This window comes from Pelmatolapia mariae, linkage group LG7 (genome assembly GCF_036321145.2).
Source record: "Pelmatolapia mariae isolate MD_Pm_ZW linkage group LG7, Pm_UMD_F_2, whole genome shotgun sequence".
Classification (NCBI taxonomy): Eukaryota; Metazoa; Chordata; class Actinopteri; order Cichliformes; family Cichlidae; genus Pelmatolapia; species Pelmatolapia mariae.
The window spans coordinates 6,805,976-6,827,201 of record NC_086233.1 but is presented as its reverse complement, the minus strand read 5'-3'; the positions used below and the strand labels follow the sequence as shown (position 1 = coordinate 6,827,201).

The window sequence follows — 21,226 nt, the reverse complement described above, 5'->3', positions numbered from 1 at the left end:
ACATAGTGCAAAGTTTTTCATAAAATGTTGCAAATCTTTACTTACATATGTTAACATTGGCAACACTGGCAACATTGTATAAGTGTGGCCGATTATGATTTAGTGAGTGCAGTTATTTTGTGTATTTTCTGAGCTGTAACATTTAGGGGAGAAACTATGAAATACTGACAGACTTCCTCCAAACTGTATAATCTAATATTACCTATTTACACTTAAAAAAATAAATAAATAAATACATATATATATATATATATATATTTATATATATATATACACACACAAGCATAGATGCCATGTCATCATCATAAATTTTTTATGTTCCAGAAACTAAACTAACAGGCAGAACACACAGCCCGGGAATGAACGAGATCATGACGCTGCACAGAGGCAGACGCAAACAATATATACACACCCAAGAGGGAATCAGGGCAAAGATCTCAACCTCAGACTATTAAATAAATCCAAACCAAAAGTCCAAAACGCTAGGTAGAAGATGCAGGATCATGACAGTAACAGTAAGTATGTTTCAGTAACTGCAAACGCTAGGCTTGGTCAACAATTACTTTTTACTGTTCAATACAGTAAAAAACTGGCGTATAATACTGATCACTTATGGATCCTCTTATTGTTGCTCAGGGCCTCTGTGAGTTTGGTTTGCATGATCTCCTTAGTTGAGTATAAAGGCAGCTCCAAGGTCGAGAAGCACGTGTGTGTCTCAGGATAGTACTGGTCATAGGAGAGGTCCTCGACTTCTTTAACTTTGACTTGCATCTTGATTTTGTCCATACCAAGAATAGGCACCCGGTCAAATCCTGTCACAAACCCTAGAAGAGGAAAAAAGTGGAAATCGATGAATGTCGTGAGTTTTTGTTTACTTTTCTGCATGTTGGGGTGCTTTATCCACAACCTCAGCTGCTGTGCAACTGATGTTTCCTACCACATGTTCACTGCATCGATTAGCAAATGTCAAAACATTCCTGAGTGATCAAAACTTTAGTAGTCACGGTGATGAATCAATTTTACAAATTTATAATGGTAAATTCCTGCTAATAAAGCAGATTAGTAACGTAACTTCCATTTACATGTTAAAATTTGACTAGCTTTTATGATCAAATCAAATCAAATACTTACAAAGGAAAGCTTTCTTCTGGTTCTCAGTCAGTTCATCAAAAACCTCCCAAAACATCTGTGTGGTGGGATGGTCTGCGCTGTATTCACCTTCATAATGTGTGTTCTAATCATAGTGAAAGAGGCTGTTAGATATACTAAAGATAATCAATTTAAACTATAATCAAAGCATGCACAAGGATGTGATAAAAAAATTGCAGACAAATTACATCTTTGTGTCACTGACAGCAGTTTACCTGTTTCAGCTTTTCCCAGTCACTGAAGTCTTTGCCCACCATCACTTCTTGCAGCTCCATGGGCCTGAAGAGTTTCACCAAATCCCGCTCACACACCAGGAAGAAGCCTCTCTTGAACTCCTGAAACACATTCTCCACTGATGTGTTGAAGGCATGATTCACGTAGGCATCTACAAACTCCTTCCTGTTTGGCAGATAAAAGTAGTGATTTAAAAAAACACATCCACACTTTGGTCAAATCATGAACTGTTCTGTTCCTTTTTGTTTAAAGAGTGGTTGCTTTATATCTCTGCCATGGACATTTCCCATTAATTGCTTAAATTACTTGCCTATAAACAGGCAAACTGAGGGTGGTGTATCGCAAGAATATGCACTGGACCTTGTTACTTTTTCTAACCTTAGCAGTAAAAATAAGGAAATTGGTTGGTTGATTATGTCCTTGTTGTAACTATGCTTCTTGGCAAATAAACTTAGACTATTGGAAACCCTGATTATTCACCCTTAAATTGTGTCACATTTGCAAGGAAAATGCATTTGTGGGTTGAGCAGCAGAGTTGAGCATGTGACTTTCATCCATGACAAACTTTCCAGATCATCTCTGCTAATGCCAAACAGCTTATTCTGCTATTGGCTCTTGTCTGGTGTTATTTATTGGATTGACTGGATCATTTGCTGGCACACATCACACTGTTTCCACCAAAAGCTAGTTTTATCCACACTTTGACCCTGTGTAAAATCTTGTGGTGGTGTTTTCTTGGTTCACCTGTCTCTGATATCCCCTGCTTTGGCCTTCAAATTTGGAGGTGGTGCTAGGGCTCACTCCATCAATGTGCCTTGATTGGCACAATCAGGTGCGAAGATCTGGCATGTTTAAATGGGCGCCACGCACAAATGTGCACAAAAATTACCCCATTTTAGTGGGAAAAAGCATGCCAATTCTTTCCAAGAAGCACTGTTACAACAAAGAAATAATTTACTAAATATAAATATTCTTTTATGTGATGACTTTTTATTATGTGTAGCTTCTCTCTGGCAGGATAATTCATCGTTTGCTTTTCAAAAACATGTTATAAAAAAACCTTTAATTGTCCTCACTTATTTTGACTTGTCACCAATTTTTCCGAATTTTCTGGATCAAGGTCAATATCTTTCCCATCCCAGTTGATCTGTTGAAAAAAAAAGATTTTACTGCTTTAAGAATTGGGTATCCCAAGACCATTTTGAAAACTGTTTTGATTTAAGTTGTGTGGAAAACACCCACCGAAAAATACATGTCCAGGTTTTCCAAGTCATCATCTTGGTAGTCCTCCAGAATGTACTGCAGACTCCTGTAAACATAATATAGTTTAGGATCCTTTGTATAACCAATCAACACCTAAAACTACAAATTTGTGTGAAGTAAATATAACTGTTATTAAATTTTCTGCCTTACTCTCCAACACTTGGGTTGAATTCTATCAAATCCTCCAGTGAAGGCCTTACACCGAGCAGCTTCTTGAACAGCACCAGTGGGAAGGGTAAGTGGATGATGCAGTGGTTGTACAAGGCCAATCCACACAGAACTCCAAACAGGAAGAAACGCTGGTCTTCCTGAGTTGCCTGATGTTGTCAATGGTGGGGACAAATTTAAATCAAAAGTCAGTTGTCGAAGACTGTATTGATGACTATCATCTGTACTGAACTATTGTTAGTTATATGGTATTATAATCAGTTAAAAGCATCAGAAAATTCTGAGTCTAATCTTATTTCCAATCAATAGGAAGGTTTACTTTTGAGGAGAACCATGCCAGTGTTTCAGAGTCGTTGAACATGAACATCCCAGATTCAACTGAAACCAAGTCATGAAAGACTTCATAAAAAAAGTCTTTCTTGTAGACCTCATCGATCACACGATTTCCATCAAAGAAGACCTACAAGACAAAGGGGCAAAAAAAGTTTAGATCAAAACTGTGTGAGTGCACGAGTTTTTAATATTATCTGTGCCTTGCTGTGTTTACCACAAGTGGTCTCTTGTAGTCTCTGTGATTCGTATCAGCCAGTTTTTCAATAGTGTCCTCCAAAACTGATGCTCGCCTCAGCTTCACTACGAAGAGAAAGTCTTCCAAAACTGAGGGATAGCAACCAAATGTCCCCCAAAAATCCAGACAGACTTTCATTGCCTCTGTAATCTGAAATAAAGTGAATGATGTCACTTTTACTCTTTCTCAAAGAGAGAGAAGTATTCTATGTCACATAAACACCAGTTTTTGGAAGGTTTTTTACCTTGGCATGGTAAGCATTCATGTCAAACACTGTTTTCTTTGATTGCAGATCCATCACAATAGGGAACTTGCACAGGATGAGAGGCTCAGCATGTGAATACTGAAAGGGAAAAACCCATAGAGGTCTTTAAGGTTTGATTGTGCATAAAAGAAACATACATTTCGTCATTTTGTTTATTTGAACACTGGGTATTGACTAAAGAGTGACAGAACCAAAGGTTAGAATAATGGAATAACGAAGTATGACACAGTAGATTACACACAGACACACTACTTCAGACCAGAACATTTTACCTTTCGTTGTGACTGTAAAAGCCAATGTTGCAAATCCTCAAAAAGGAATTCTTCATCAGCTGACACACAAAAATCGCTTTCTGGTATCCTTCGAGTTTCTGCAACCCTTCTGTTTGCCTAACAACAGAGCATTTTATTATCTATTTATCATCATTTAAAAGGCAGAGAAAGGGTTGCATTTTAGTTTAGGAATGAGTAAAATTACTGTTTTAGGATATTTATACTAACATTGTACATATATTGGAGGACTAGCAGCAGATTTCTGACTCCAGAGTTGCGAGGTACAGGTTTAAAGGACAGGATCTCTGATAGGGCCTGCTTCCACACCTTAACGTATCGCACCATGGTGGAGGGTGACGGCGAGGACCACCAGTCACCTGAAGAAAAACAGAACAGATAAAAACTACATGCCATGAAACTTTGAGCACTTTGTCACCTTCCAGATTAAAAAGAGTATTGTGATATCATGTAGACAGCTGTGACAGTACCTATGATCTTAAGACTTTCATTCGACAACCTTGTTACTGCACCAGCTACAGCCTCAGCAAGCTTTATGCTCTGTGGCCGTGTGTGTTTCAGCACTGCATGCAGAAGCTCATTGAGAAGAAGGTAGATTCTCAACCCCTCCACTCCAACTGGTTTCTGATCGAGGGAAGGAAGCAGGTGTAGCACAGCAGCCTCGATCTGTTAGTTTGGCAAGGATTGCAAGAATCAATCAGCAGCAGTTAGGTCCAGGTACTGGTGCATGTGTCTTTCGTTAGGCAGAAGAACGGGGAATTCATACATTATGGACAGATGCTGATTCCTCAACTTATTAGTAGGATATTTATAAAATAACAAGCAAACAAAAAACCTTTTGCTACAGATTACATGTATTCTAGCAACATACCTCTGCCTGAACATTGTCCTTTGTTACCAGTTTCTTGAAAGCATGCCGTGCATGTTTTAGGTTCAAGCCGTGGTACTTTGGTGAAGTTTGGAAATGTTTATCACCGCTAAGAAGACAAAGAACAAAGTCCACATATAAGGATGGCACTTATCCATAAGCAAACAATTACCAGCTAAAACAATATTTCAGTTCTTTCAATCTTGAAACACCAGATCTCCCACCGTTGAAATGAGAAAAAGAATGTGGTGCACAGAAACTCTGTATTTACCTTTGCTGAAGGAAACTTTTATTCAGACAGGATGCAGAGGAAAACGCCCCGTAGATTTCCCTGTGAAGATTTAATGTTTTCATTCGATTGCATAAAAAAATGTTTTCAAACAAATAATTTGAATGACAGAAACCATACAACACCAGGCAAATCAACAAGCTGTGGCTGCCAGTGCATCATACTTACTGTTTAATCTTTTTCCATGACTTTAAATCACATTCAGAGATCCATTTGTCAACCATGTTATCAAGACAGTGCTGTGATGCAATGCCAAAGTCTGTGTTTGAACCCTCGTCAATGCCCTGTGAAGGAAAGCAGTGACTGTTTACATATTCACACCTCCTCCCATCACAGTCTGTACCTAATGTGTTAGTGTCAGTACCTCATCAGACGAGCATGTTGCAAATGAACAGTTTTCTCCTGCAAAGATGTTTCTGATTTTCAGCTCACTGGTGTCTGAAATGATGAGTAAACACGTCACTTCTTTCTTAGATAAGTTAATTGCATGCTCAAATTATTTATTATAATAATGATAATAATAATAATGGATTGCATTTATATAGCGCTTTTCAAGGCACCCAAAGCGCTTTACAATTCCACGATTCATTCGCTCTCACATTCACACACTGGTGGAGGCAAGCTACAGTTGTAGCCACAGCTGCCCTGGGGCAGACTGACAGAAGTGAGGCTGCCATGTCGCGCCATCGGCCCCTCTGTAGTTACCCTGTGGCAGTCGAACAGGCAGTGGCACAGATGGATTACTCTCCTCTCGATGTCCCAGCTGCCCTTGATCCCCACAACCAAAGGAGTAGACCTTCTTGGATTCGGTCAGCACTAAAGTGTGATTCCTGTGTAGGTAATATTCAAAATATTTATACTTCAAACTCACATATACACTTTACTAACTGCTTTACTTTAGGCATTTTTTTTTAATTTAAGCAGCTTGATGTTGTCTGTGACACCTGTTAGTCTCTTCAGTGATAATATAATAACTTCTGGTGTTTTTACATAAGCATGCTCATGTAACTGTATAACCAATGATCTTTAAATTAATCTATTTTAATTATTTTTAACTCTATATAAAAAAAATTACTCTAAGAGAATTGTGATATATTTAAAATGTATAACTGCTGCACATGGCTGAAAAAAATAAACAAACATTCCTTTTTAAAGGATGAGACTGACTCTGCAGGATCAGATCTCGAGTCGGGATGCATCCTGTTCACATTAGGTCACAACAGTCAGTGACGTGTCCTAGCTTTTTTTTTGTTTTTGTTTGTTTTTTTTTACTCTATATAAAATAATAATTCCTGGGATACATTTTAAAACGTTAACCTCTGTATCTTTGATGTGAAAACTGAAAAATATTCAAAATAGCCTGAATATTTCATGAATTAAACAGTATGTGTGTCGTACCTTCCACATGTAATCTTGGTGACCTTTGCCCCCCAGAGCTCTGCAACAAGTCGAGGACGCAGTTCGTTGCGTAGTGAGTTGTGGCCGAGCTGTCCGTGTTGACCGGAGCCAAATGTAAACACTGCACCATGCTGAGGAGCCAAACACACAACTACAGTGTAAAGTCCCACAGCCATTTACTTGTACATGACAACTGTTTTAATGTGTTTTCAAAAAATAAGGAATTAAGTTGTTTTTAAAATTTGTGTCCCAGTAGTAAGTACGGCATCAAAATCAAACTCCACAGAGCTTTTCATTCTCTTTCAGCTTTCTTGTTTCATGTTTAGAACTTGTAACTTCTATAGGAAGATGTTTTTAAGTATGTTTTGAGACAACATTCAAAATCCCTTTTTTTTGCCTTTCTTGAATATTTTCTAATTTTTTGTTTAAATCCACACTTTTTACAATAATATATTAGTAAGAAAGGAGAGCATCAAAATGCTCCAGTTGTCTAACCTTTGTCAAAATGGCCGTGTGGTCCTGTCCACAGGAAATGCGCTGAGCTTTCTTCATATTCAAACACTGAACAGGAGCTGGTGTGTGTCTGTCTATAAGGAAAAGGATTGTCAGTGTTATTATGTTACCAGATTATAATGCGCATTAACATACAATAAAGTTAGGACATTTATTGTAAAACCACAGTACCTTTTGTGTCTCCCAGCCCGAGCTGTCCACAGTCATTTCTCCCCCAGCTGAAAACACCTCCAGAGACAGAGAGGGCGAAACTCTGGTCTCCTCCTGCAGCGACCTGGATCAGGGGGATCGCTGACAGTGATGGGACATGTTGAGGTGATCTGCAGACAGACTTCCTCGTACCCAGACCCAGCTGTCCCCTGCAGTCCTGACCCCACGTATACAGCTGACCATCTGTGGGAGAGTCAGCATGTCTCTGTGAAACACTCTCCCTCCTGATATCTTGAACTTTTACTCAGAGTTTATGTTTAATCTCTTGACCAAATGGAAATAAAATTTCCAATTCAGATTTCATATATAAATGCTTGTATGCACAAAAGGTAATGTGTACCTGATGGAGAAAGTGAGACTCAAGAGTAAAATTCACCTGTCCTTCTAGGCTTTAAATGATTAGATCTTATTTTGAGTGCACCAATAAACTGCTTTAGCCTGCCCACAGTGGCTAAACACACAGTGGCAAAATATTGTTTGTTCCTACATCTAAAATACTCCAATTACTCATTAGATAGATCGATACCTTTATTTGGTCAGGCCAAGGTCTTGTTTACAATTGTACCATGCATGTGTATTATAATTATACAATTTAAAATATGTGGAAGAATGTATATCTATATAGAATGTATACAAAGACAAATAACATGAACTACATGACAGATGTTGTTAAATTACAACCTTGGGGTACATACAATTATGAAGTGCAAGTTGGATGGACTGATTCAGGGTCTCTTAATTATTTTAGCTTGTTTAAATAACAAGCTAAGATGAGATGGCCGCTGCTGCCTGACCCTGGTTCTGCTGGAGGTTTTTTCCTGTTAGAAGGGAGTTTTTCCTTCCCACCATCACCAAGTGCTTCCTCAGAGGGGTTCTTTGACTGTTGGGATTTCTCTCTATTATTGTAACGTCTTTACCTTAAAACATAAAGTGCCTTGACGTGACTGTTGTTGTGATATGGTGCTATATAAATAAACCTGAATTGAACTAAAAATCTGTAGCGCTTGCAAAATTCTACTGTACCTTTGGTCAGTGCAACTGAGTGCTGACTCCCACAAGCAACCTGAGAAACCTGCTTGTTAGAAAAAGCTTCCAGTGGCCTGAAAGAGAACGAGCAGAAGAAGAGTACAGAGCTGAAACAGCCATTTATCAGCGCTAACTATGAACCCAAATAAACATGAATCACACTGTATACACTCCTAGGACTACGATGGAGTATTAGGACCACATTAAGAAAAAGAAATTGTGTCAATTTTGAAAATAAAGTTGAAATTTCAAGATTAAACTTGAAACACTATTTTGATGAAAAAAAGGAGAAATGTGGAGATTACGGTTGTTGATTCAAGACAAACTGTCATTGCTCTTATAGTCTCTACAAAATTCCTTGTGTAGATGATTTAGTAAAACAAGCTGATGGGCTGCCTTTTTGTAGAAATATTTCATCTGCTGTGATCAGGAGCTCTACAGGCTATAGTAAAGCCTGCAGGATCCTGAAGGACACACCCACCCAGCACATCACCTGGGTATCCACAGGAGGGCGGTACAGGACAAAAAAAAAGCCAAAACAAACAAATCATCACATATTCCAGGGCTGGAATAGATATATACTGTTTATACTGTATCTAATTATTAGAAACTATTTTATATACTATTTTTACATTTTTGTGAAAAGTTAGATTGCTTTCTTTGCTTTCTTAATTTTCTTTGCACTGTGCTTTTGTCATAATAATAATACAATGTTCTGATTCTGACCTTCTTTATTGAGGGTGTGAACATCGATATCTCTCTGCATCAGTCTGTCAGCCATATCATTTTTTACAAACCAAATTCAAATTGCCAACTTTTGAAAGTTTGTGTGTTTTTTTGCCTTCTGACCAGATGCAGCTTTTATACTAATCCACACACTGTGTTTGTGTAAGGAAAAAACTTTTCTTGTAACTTAAACCGATTCTGTACGATTTCACTAACTCATCTACAAAAAGCATTTTGTAAAGGGTAGGCTATAGCAGCCCTGGCAGCTGTCATCTCCACATTCCGACACATTTTCGACTTTTTTTAATAATATTTTTTTCTTAACGTGGTACTAATACTCCTTCTCACAGGACCAATAAAAACAACAACAACAACAACAACAACAATAATAATAATAATAATAATAATAATAATAATAATAAAAGTTTGCACATCTGTATCTGTTACCTGGGAGTGAAAGGTGGGTGTCTGGTGTCCACACAGAGAACTTTGCCGCTCTCAGACAGCAGTGCGACCACATCATCGCCACAACTCACAGCCTCTATCTTCTCTTTGTGTTTCACAAACTCTGCAGATTCACAAACCACAAACACAGCAGGTGTGAGTGGACACAGTTCGGTTAAATGTAGCAGAGAGTGAACTTGTTAGTGAAACCGATACTCACTCTGCCTGCCTCTCGCTCTTCTCCCATCCTTGCTCTCGTTTGTGCGGATAATGAACGCGTTTCCGTTACTTTTAACGAAAGCCAGCACGTTTCGACCTGCCGACAGATCCGCGATGTGATGGCTGATGTTTAAATAATGAACTCCATCATCAGTGGTCGTGCTGTCGGTACCGGAGCCGTCTTTCACGTAAAACCCGCGCTGACAGTCCTCTCCCCAGGAAAACATGTTGTCGTGTGTTTAGGAGCGACAGCTGATCCTCACTGTGTCACTCTGCAGTCTGTCAGCCAGAAACGAAACTTACCTGGAAAACAAAACTTAAATACGGTGTGAACAGCGTGACGAAAGGAAACAATAACACGAGTCAGCTGATCTGTTAAAGTAACGAAACGAAAGTAAAACTGATAAGAGAAAATCAATAACAAGGAGAGGTCAATTGTGTTTCGTTTCACACGCAGAGGAAATGGACAAAAAAGCATGTTTGTATGGTACAATGTGGGAAATGTTTATACTGCGTTTAGCTGGTATCAACTTTTTATGTAACAAACCTTAAAAAAAGAAAAAAAAACGAACTACTGTATAAATTTAAAGGCTTGGCAAAAATCATGAAGGAGAGATTTCTAAAAATAACATGATTTATTGATGCATGTAAATGAGTTAGAGGTATTTGGCGCATACACTTCTATGGCCCGTCTCGGCATAACAGAGCTGTGGTGGGCATTAGAGCAGGATCCCCCGGAGTCTAGACGCTGGTGGTGGAGATAAAGACGGAGGCTTGAATGGAGCCTGAGTGATGATAGGCGGTGAAGGGGAGTAGGTGGGTTGCACGAAGGCGTCTGCAAAGGAGAATGACAGATGCGAAGTAAGAATTAAAGTGCTTCGTGTGAATCCTGAGAAGATGATTGAACTAGACCAGTGATGTCACAAACAGATTGACAGCGTGAGCAAGTGGAAGTGATGTGAAGAATAGATTGAGCCGACAACACCTGGGAGCAGACAGACATCATAGATCTACCTTACTGAACTTATGTATAAGCTTCATAACAGTTTCAGTCCAGCGTCAATGCTCCTGACCTTGCTTCCCTGGCATCCCCTATGCTAAAAAAATAAATGAATTTAAAATAATAATAATAATAATAATAATAATAATAATAATAATAATAATAAGGTATTCGGCATCTTTCTCTCATTATAAAACATCAATAACGGATGAAATAACAATAACAGCAGTTACTGTTAAGCTTTGCCTGGCAGTATGCAATATATCAAATATGCCTGGAAAAAATATATATACTGTATATTTCATGTATAATATATATCTTGGCTCTGTATGACGTTGCTGAGAGCAGATATTCCCAATATGATCATCTTAGACCTGCAGCTGTATCAATGAGCTTGGAGCTCCATCCACTTTAAATCCATCCATTTTAAATCGTTTGTGGAGGCAGCCAACCAGAACAAACTCGGCTTAAAGCCAAAGGATTGTATTTTGAACTCTGAGTCATGCAAAAAGACTTCCACAGAGTCCAGGATTAACAATTTGGAATTGGAAATGAGCAAAGTGCATCAAATTTCAGTTTCAATTTATTTTAAGTAAAGCTTTACTAAAATTTAATCCACATCTGAAAAACTGAACGGTGAAAGTTTTGTTCAGAACAAAGATTAATTTTTATATGGTGCAAATACTTTTCATAAAATGTTGAAAATCTTTACTTAATAAATATCACACGTCTACAATGACAACATTGCATAGGTTCAATATGATTTACTGAATGCAGTTATTTTGAATATTATTTGAATATTTGAATATTTTATGAGATGTAACAATAAAGAACACTTCCTCCAAACTATATAAAAGCATGTATCACATTTTTTATTTTTAGTAGGTGGGATTTCTTTAGTATACGTACATTCACTCTACATCATCATCATAATCAGTAGCATTACAACTAACTACAAATACTACTCTTTGGTCAGCAATTCACAAAGTGCAGCATTACAATGTTATGTCTTCTGTTCAGTACAGTAAAATATTGTCATTTAAAGTTGATCACTTATGGATCCTCTTATTGTTGCTCAGGGCCTCTGTGAGTTTGGTTTGCATGATCTCCTTAGTTGAGTATAACGGCAGCTCCAAGGTCGAGATGCACGTGTGTGTCTCAGGATAGTACTGGTCATAGGAGAGGTCCCTGACATCTATAACTTTGACTTGCATCTTGATTTTGTCCATACCGAGAATTGGCACCCGGTCAAATCCTGTCACAAACCCTAGCGAAAAAAAAAAGTGGAAGTCAGGGAGTTTTATTTTGTGCATAACATTATGACCTGATAGCCTTCTGAAGTCAGACTGTCAGTTCATTCATGACTGCTCATCCACCTCAGCAGTTCATCAAATGCTTTTTCCTACCAAAGACCAGATACCAAATGCACAAATTAGGAAATGTAAAAACATTCTGGAAACATATGAACTCCGGTCATAAAACACTAATATTTTACTTTATTAAATCCTTGCAATTTGTGGTTTTGCTTTAAATCTTTTGGACATACTGAAGAATAAGATTAGCACTCATTGTTTTATATGATCAAATCAAATCAAATACTTACAAAGGAAAGCTTTCTTCTGATTCTCAGTCAGTTCATCAAAAACCTCCCAAAACATCTGTATGGTGGGATGGTCTGCGCTGTATTCACCTTCATAATGTGTGTTCTAATCGTAGTGAAAGAGGCTGTTAGATATACTAAAGATAATAAATTTAAACTATAATCAAAGCATGCACAAGGATGTGATAAAAAAAAATTGCAGGCAAATTACAAATTACAGCAGTTTACCTGTTTCAGCTTTTCCCAGTCACTGAAGTCTTTGCCCACCATCACTTCTTGCAGCTCCTTTGGCCTGAAGAGCTTCACCAAATCCCGCTCACACACCAGGAAGAAGCCTCTCTTGAACTCCTGAAACACATTCTCCACTGATGTTTTGAAGGCATGATTCACGTAGGCATCTACAAACTCCTTCCTGTTTGGCAGATAAAAGTAGTGATTTTAAAAAAAAACACAATCACACTTTGGTCAAATCATGAACTGTTCTGTTCCATTTTGTTTAAAGAGTGGTCGCTTTATATCTCTGCCATGGACATTTCCCATTAATTACTTGCCTATAAACATGCAAACGTGTGGTGTATCTCAAGGATATGCACCAAGTCTTGTTACTTTTTCTATTTAAATGCTTCTGCTTGGTCACAAAACAGTTTAATGTATGTTTCTTTGCAGATGACATCCAGTTATATCTTTCTGTCAGCTCCATTGTCACTGTCACTGTTGGTAGAGTCGTTAGATATTATGTGATGACTTATTATCTCTAGCTTCTCTTTGGCAGGACAATACTATATTTGGTTTTAAAACGCATGTTATGAAAAAATGCTGCCATTGTCCTCACTTATTTTGACTTGTCACCAACTTTTCAGGACTTTCAGGATCAAGGTCAATGTCCTTTCCATCCCAGTTGATCTGTTGGGGAAAAAAATAGAAATTATTGATTAAAGAAGTGAGTTGATATCAAAGCCATTTTTGACTTAAATTTGTGTAAAACACCTACCGAAAAATACATGTCCAGGTTTTCCAAGTCATCATCTTTGTAGTCCTCCAGGATGTACTGCAGACTCCTTTAAACACAACATACTTTAGGATGATTTGTGGAACTAATCAGCACCTAACGCTACAAATGTTTGCGCAATACAGCAAATACAAGGAAACTTTCCCCCTTACTCTCCAACACTTGGGTTGAATTCTATCAAATCCTCCAGTGAAGGCCTTACACCGAGCAGCTTCTTGAACAGCACCAGTGGGAAGGGTAAGTGGATGATGCAGTGGTTGTACAAGGCCAATCCACACAGAACTCCAAAAAGGAAGAAACGCTGGTCTTCCTGAGTTGCCTGATGTTGACAGTAGAGACATTTGACATTTGAAATCATTTTCTTGAATTAAGGAGTAATAAATCAGCAATCACAATTGTTTAACAGTTTTAGAAATCAGTCTCGGTCTATTGAAATTATATTTTTAGTAACTCTTACTTTTGAGGAGAACCATGCCAGTGTTTCAGAGTCATTGAACATGAACATCCCAGATTCAGCTGAGACCAAGTCATGAAAGACTTCATAAAAAAAGTCTTTCCTGTAGACCTCATCGCTCATAGGATTTTCGTCAAAGAAGACCTACAAGACAAAATTATAAAAAGTAAACAAAATTTGTTGTATGCCAAAATATTGTTTATATAACAATGTGTACGCAACAATGGCTTGTGCCTTGTTGTGTTTACCCTAAGTGGCTTCTTGTAGTCTGTGTCACAAGCATCCGCCAGTTGTTCAAAGGTGTCTTCCAAAATGGTTGCTCGCCTCAGGTCCAGTGAAAATACATCTTCATCATAATCATCAAAAATTCCCCAATAGTCAAAGAAATTATCCAAGTCGTAACTCATCTGCATTGACTGGGAAAAAAAGTTCAAGATTCAACATGTTTTTGATTTGCCTACCTGATTACTTACTTTAAAGTGTATTTTAAACAGAGTATTCTGTCACACCAAATTCATATAAGGATGTCATTTACCAGCTTGGTGTATTCAGAATAAGCGTCAAAAACCCATTTTTTTGAATGCAGGTCCATCACAATTGGGAAGTCACAAAGGAGAAGTGGCTCAGCTTTAGCATACTAAAAACACAAAAGAAAACATACAGTTCTTTTGAGTTTAACGACATATAGCAATGCAAACATTTTCAGTTTGCACCACTCATTTTTTATAATATGTTACATGCTGTAATGTGATTGTCATGATTCGGCTGTGCAGAAGGAAGGAAAGGACCCAAATGCAGACTCAGGAAGGCGAAAGTAGACTCAAACAGCTTTTTTTTGCTAAATGGCAAAACAACACAAAACTAGATTGGGAAATTATATGAAGTGGACACACAGGGACACGCACAACCATGAGGGAGATGCTGACATAAATACACAGGAGCTTAACGAGGGAAGTGAGAACACACGGGGAACACAGCTGACACGAATGAACCTGACGCCACAGGGGAAGCACACTAGACACACCGAACATGGAAATACGAGACTTTCACAATAAAACAGGAAATGGAGAAACATCACACAGGAGCAAACAGGAGGGAGCATGAGAGGGAGGGAGAGAGAGAGGACGAGAGAGAGAAGACACAAAGGGCGACACAACATCATAACATGATATGGTGACTGGGAGGACACAACACTCAGAGAAACGAGAAGGTCTAGGGAGACAGATAAACACAATAGATGGAGAAAATATGGAATGACACACACAAGGATGGAAACACAGGCACAGAAGAGGGAATTAAGGCAGAAGGACTAACACACATAAACACATACGCACAGCGGGGGACACAGTGGGCAAAGACACAAGGGGAGCCTGAATGAACAAAAGCTAACAGAATAAACTCAGGAAACATAACACAAAATGTCATAAAAACAGAAGAAGCTCAGAATGCTGGAACCCAGAACCATGACAGTAACGATAAATATAATGTCAGGCTGCATAATGGGATGTTAATATGAACAGATGGTGAAGAGTCAATGAATGATCACACCAAAGGCAAATGACAAAAGAAAGAGAAAATAGCCATCACAAAAGCAGACCCAACCCCATGACAGACACATCACGTTAGCCTAAAACAGAAATAAAAGGCAGGTTTTTTGTTTTGTTTACCTCATTTTCTGAACGTAAATGCCACTGGTCCAGATCCTCACCAAGAAATGCTTCATTCAATAATAAAAAAAACCTGCTCTCTGGTATCCTTCGAGATTCCGCAACCCTGCTGTTGGCCTTTAAAAGAAAAATTTTACTTTCTTTTTGTTTTCAGGTTAAAAAAAGAGGCATTAAGGCTTAAGAAGGAGTAAAATGACTGGTTTAAGATAATAACACTGACGTTGTACATGTATTTGAGGACTAGCAGCAGATTCCTGACCCCGGAGTTGCGGGGAACAGGCACAAAGGACAGGATCTCTGACAGTGCCTGCTTCCACACGTTAATGTGTCGAATCATGGTGGAGTGCGACAGAGAGGACCACCAGTCGCCTGAAGAAAACAAGAACATTAGCAAAAGTAAAAACAGCAGATAGAAGGGCATGCTTTAAAATTTCCATGTATAATAGTGGTGGTGGGTATAGGCAGCATACCTATAATCTGGAGGCTTTCATTTGACAACCTTGTTACTGCATTGGCTACCGCCACAGCGAGCTTTATGCTCTGTTGCCGTGTGTGTTTCAGGACTGTGTGCAGAAGCTCATTGAGAAGAAGGTAGATTCTCAAACCCTCCACTCCTACTGGTTTCTGATCGAGGGAAGGAAGCAGGCGTAGCACTCCAGCCTCGATCTGTTAGTTTGGCAAGGATTGCAAGGATCACTCAGCAGCAGGTAGATCTAAGGTGGATTGACTGTGTTTTTGTGCAGGGTGGCGTTCAGAGGAAAAATGTTTGGATTATTTAGGTATCTTATAAAAACCAGGATTCTTACCTTGTCACAGAGAGTGTATCCAGTAATATTAGCAAATATCCCCTAAATGAGTCATATGCAAGTGTTTTTTTTAAAGGCTGTAAATGTTCAATATGTGGCCACAGATAACAAGTACATTATATATAATAATATGTACAATGTATAAAATGATAATGATGTGTCTGCTTGTTCAAGCTAGACCAGTTTTTAGACTGTCTCGGTGATACAAATGGGTAAAAACTAGAAGACAGTCTGGACTGAGGCTTTGTTTTAGAGTTATAATTACATCTGAGTGTCTGAGATAGTCTGAGTTTTGTACATACTGCAACAGTCAAAATAACAATTGAAATACTTCCCCTACAAGTATAAAAAGGATCAAATGAATGATTGTCAACATAGACAGAAAAACAAGGAGTCATGACTCATGAGATTTCTCAAATTATAGGAAAGATTATTTATAAAAACAACAAGATAGCCTTTTCCTACAGATTACATGTATTCTAGTAACATACCTCTGCAAGAACATTGTCTTTCTTTGCCAATTTTTTGAAAGCATGCCGTGCATGTTTCATGTTCAAGCCAGGGTACTTTGGTGAAGTTTGGAAATGTTTATCACCGCTAAGAAGACAAAGAACAAAGTCCACATTAAAGCGTTTCTTCTTCTGCATCAGCAAATATATATAGCAGCTAAAAACATTACCGTGATCAGCCAGTTAAGTTAAGAGCATGTTCACATTTGCTAATTAATGTTAACTTTTAACACTGATAGGAATATCATTAGTTTGGCTGCTATTTTGACATCAACCAATGTACCAGACAAACCCACACTGTGTCCTCTTATTCATGCTAATAAGAATCATCAATATCATTTCAAATTAGCACAAAATAACCATAAATGGCAGCGCTAAAATTCTCAAGCCAAAACATAATAGACTTACCACCGACAACCTTCCATGACATGGACATAAACTCTGTATTTACCTTGGTTCAAGGAAACTTTTATTCAGACAGGATGCAGAGGAAAATGCCTCCAAGATTTCCCTGTGAAGATTTAATGTTTTCATTCGATTGCAGGAAAAAAAAACTTACTTTCAAACAAATAATTTGAGTCACAGAAGCCATAAATCACCAGGCAAATCAACAAGCTGTGGCTGCCAGTGCATCATACTTACTGTTTAATCTTTTTCCATGACTTTAAATCACATTCAGAGATCCATTTGTCAACCATGTTGTCAAGACAGTGCTGTGATGCAATGCCAAAGTCTGTGTTTGAACCCTCGTCAATGCCCTGTGAAGGAAAGCAGTGACTGTTTACATATTCACACCTCCTCCCATCACAGTGTATACTTTATGTGTTAGTGTCAGTACCTCATCAGACGAGCATGTTGCAAATGAACAGTTTTCTCCTGCGAAGATGTTTCTGATTTTGCGCCCATTGGTGCCTGAAATGATAAGTAAGCACATCACTTCTTTCTTAGATAAGTTAATTGCATGCTCAAGTTGTTTATTATCAGAGGTGTAGTTACCCTGTGGCAGTCGAACAGGCAGCGGCACAGATGGATTACTCTCCTCTCGATGTCCCAGCTGCCCTTGATCCTCACAACCAAAGGAGTAGACCCTCTTGGATTCTGTCAACACTAAAGTGTGATTCCTGTGTCGATAATATTCAAAAGATTTATGCCTCAAACTCACATATACACTTTACTAACTGCTTTACTTTAGGCATTTTTTATTTAAGCAGCTTGATGCTGTCTGTGATATCTGTTAGTCTCTTCAGTGATAATATAATAACTTTTTTTGTTTTAAATTAATCTATTTTATTTTTTTTTTAACTCTATATAAAAAATGTATTCTAAGAGAATTGTGATATATTTAAAATGTATAATTGCTTCACATGGATGTAAAAGCTGAAAAAAATAAACAAAGAAACATTCCTTGTTAAAGCTAAAAAGAATTAGATCATGAATTAAACAGTATGTGTGTCGTACCTTCCACATGTAATCTTGGTGGCCTTTGCCCCCCAGAGCTCCGCAACAAGTCGAGGATGCAGTTCGTTGCGTAGTGAGTTGTGGCCGAGCTGTCCATGTTGACCAGAGCCAAATGTAAACACTGCGCCATGCTGAGGAGCCAAACACACAACTACAGCATAAAGTCACACAGTCATTTACTTTTAGGTGACTTTTACTTTTAATGTGTTTTCAAAAAATAAGGAATTAAGAAGTTGTTGGGGTTTTTTTTATCCTTTTGACTAACCTTTGTCAAAATGGCCGTGTGGTCCTGTCCACAGGAAATGCGCTGAGCTTTCTTCATATTTAAACACTGAACAGGAGCTGGTGTGTGTCTGTCTATAAGAAAAAGAATTGTCAGTGTTATTATGTTACCAGATTATAATGCTCATGTCATGGGCCGGGTGAGTGTGGGGTTTTTCCACTCTGCTGGGCTCCACCTTCAGGCAGAGACTCCAATCAGCTTTCACAGCTGATTCCAATCAAGTCACCAGCATATAAGACCAGCGCTCACAACAGACCTCTGCCAGATCTTCTGCTAACTCATGATCCACCTGGCCGTCACACTTCACAAGCGGAACTACACGCATCTCCGCCTGGACGCTGGTTCTCTGTCATCAGGTTGCTTCCTTTTCATCATAAGACTCCACCTGCCTGCCTCCCTTCCAGGTCCCTTGCTCCAAGTATTTTCTGGACCCTCTCTGGACACTCCTCACCGGGACTCCCTTGGACAACCCCTCATCCCATGACACTTTCACCTGCAACGCGTAAGCCCTAACCACCACAGCCTAATCCTCCGGCTATGATTCACTAGACTGCCACTGACTGCCTGTCTCTTCTCATTATAGTGACTGCGTACCTCCACCCAAGCCGCTGCCCCTCCTTCCATTCCCAGGATCCGTCTATGAAATCTTGCACCTAGTCATAGCACTCAGTCTGAGTTTCATGTTCATAGTTTGGCCTCCTAGTTCTCAGTTCATAGCTTTCACAGTTCATAGCATTCTCCATTCATAGTTTCCTGCCTTGTAAGTTTACTAGGCACTGTAAATAAAGCACTGTGTTCACGCCCGTTTTGCCTCCCTCTGTGTCTGCATTTGAGTCCACACCCACAGCCTGGCCCTCTCAAACGTAACAGCTCATTAACATACAATAAAGTTAGGACATTTATTGTAAAGCCACAGTACCTTTTGTGTCTCCCAGCCCGAGCTGTCCACAATCATTTCTGCCCCAGCTAAAAACACCTCCAGAGACAGAGAGGGCGAAACTCTGGTCTCCTCCTGCAGCGACCTGGATCAGGGGGATCGCTGACAGTGATGGGACATGTTGAGGTGATCTGCAGACAGACTCTCTCGTACCCAGACCCAGCTGGCCCCTGCGGTCCTGACCCCACGTATACAGCTGACCATCTGTGGGAGAATCAACTTGTTTCTGTGAAACACTCTTCCTCCTGATATCTTGAACTTTTACTCAGAGTTTATGTTTAATGTCATGACATAGACCCTTAATGTGTGGACTGTATTACTAAGCGCAACCAAATGTGTTTCCTATGAATGTAAGTTGGATGGACTGACTCTGTCTAAATTATTTGAGTTTTTCATTTACATTTGTAGCAGTTTACTGCAGAACTGTACTGTACCTTTGGTTAGTGCAACCGAGTGCTGACTCCCACAAGCAACCTGAGAAACCTGTTTGTTAGAAAAAGCTTCCAGTGGGCTGAAAGAGAAGGAACAGGAAACAGAAGAAAAATCCAAATAGGCTACACACTGCGGGGTTAAAGGCCTAATCATAACAGTCATAAATAATATACCATTTTGCACATTTCTATTGCCAGTCTATGGAGCATACTTTTTTTCTTAACGTGGTACTAATACTCCTTCTCATAGAACCAATAAAAACAACAATTATATAAATAATAATAATAAAAGTTTGCACATCTGTATCTGTTACCTGGGAGTGAAAGGTGGGTGTCTGGTGTCCACACAGAGAACTTTGCCGCTCTCAGACAGCAGTGCGACCACATCATCGCCACAACTCACAGCCTCTATCTTCTCTTTGTGTTTCACAAACTCTGCAGATTCACAAGCCACAAACACAGCAGGTGTGAGTGGACACAGTTCGGTTAAATGTAGCAGAGAGTGAACTTGTTAGTGAAACCGATACTCACTCTGCCTGCCTCTCGCTCTTCTCCCATCCTCGCTCTCGTTTGTGCGGATAATGAACGCGTTTCCGTTACTTTTAACGAAAGCCAGCACGTTTCGACCTGCCGACAGATCCGCGATGTGATGGCTGATGTTTAAATAATGAACTCCATCATCAGTGGTCGTGCTGTCGGTACCGGAGCCGTCTTTCACGTAAAACCCGCGCTGACAGTCCTCTCCCCAGGAAAACATGTTGTCGTGTGTTTAGGAGCGACAGCTGATCCTCACTGTGTCACTCTGCAGTCTGTCAGCCAGAATCGAAACTTAAACTTAAGCATGTCGCTGAACAGCATGAGGCAACAAAATGACAACAGTCGGGAACACGATAGTGAAGCTGATAATAGATAATCATATCAGACAACAAACACCCGGGACGATTGCGCTGTTTTTCAGATCCACGAGTAATATTGATGGTATTAATGTGGCAATGGTAATGTTTATAGCTTTTATACCTAATGTTCCATTCAATTCAATTACATTTTACTTTTTATAGGGCAAAATTACAACAGCAGTTAAGTCCCCTTTTGAATGTCAGCAGGAGATGAAATGGAGAGAAACCCCAAAATAGACGAACAACGCTGAGCAACTTGGCCACAGTGAGAAGGAAAAGTTGCCTTTTAACTGGAAGAAACCTCTTAGAAGAAAGAGAAAAGATCAGGAGACAGAGGAAAAAAACTATGGCAGAGAGCTAACATTTCATTATCACTAATGATTAAATACTAGGATTACTACAACTTGATGTAAGCTGGTATGTTTTGATCAGTGGTTTGAACTTCATTGAAGTTTGATTAATTATATTGTTGACAAAAGAGAAAGCTGATGAGCTTTGACACTGATGAAGGAAAGTTTGTGTGAATATTTCTCTTAACTTTGACAA

General features: G+C 39.0%; 2 protein-coding genes across 2 annotated transcripts; both read right to left on the bottom strand.

Moving 5' to 3' along the window:
* Positions 1–299: 299 nt before the first annotated feature.
* Positions 300–9,887, bottom strand: LOC134631925 (probable E3 ubiquitin-protein ligase HERC4). Its single transcript, XM_063480502.1, has 23 exons — positions 9,632–9,887; positions 9,415–9,535; positions 8,239–8,315; positions 7,177–7,398; positions 6,988–7,079; positions 6,493–6,623; positions 5,800–5,924; positions 5,459–5,532; positions 5,263–5,378; positions 5,077–5,136; positions 4,809–4,914; positions 4,408–4,603; positions 4,148–4,296; positions 3,920–4,036; positions 3,627–3,725; positions 3,362–3,532; positions 3,134–3,274; positions 2,797–2,963; positions 2,626–2,692; positions 2,460–2,530; positions 1,365–1,548; positions 1,132–1,234; positions 300–824 (listed from the first exon to the last, which is right to left on the bottom strand). Exons 1-23 carry the CDS (start codon positions 9,855–9,857, stop codon positions 607–609), a joined length of 3,033 nt encoding a protein of 1,010 aa, XP_063336572.1. The 5' UTR covers positions 9,858–9,887; the 3' UTR covers positions 300–606.
* A 1,720-nt stretch (positions 9,888–11,607) lies between these two features.
* On the bottom strand, positions 11,608–20,570 carry LOC134631924 (probable E3 ubiquitin-protein ligase HERC3). The gene is made up of 23 exons (XM_063480501.1): positions 20,316–20,570; positions 20,099–20,219; positions 19,788–19,864; positions 19,336–19,557; positions 18,399–18,490; positions 18,134–18,264; positions 17,672–17,796; positions 17,514–17,587; positions 17,318–17,433; positions 17,127–17,186; positions 16,658–16,763; positions 15,831–16,026; positions 15,581–15,729; positions 15,361–15,477; positions 14,229–14,330; positions 13,942–14,109; positions 13,697–13,837; positions 13,392–13,558; positions 13,222–13,288; positions 13,063–13,133; positions 12,459–12,642; positions 12,234–12,336; positions 11,608–11,897 (listed from the first exon to the last, which is right to left on the bottom strand). Exons 1-23 carry the CDS (start codon positions 20,539–20,541, stop codon positions 11,680–11,682), a joined length of 3,033 nt encoding a protein of 1,010 aa, XP_063336571.1. The 5' UTR covers positions 20,542–20,570; the 3' UTR covers positions 11,608–11,679.
* Between the last annotated feature and the right edge of the window lie 656 nt (positions 20,571–21,226).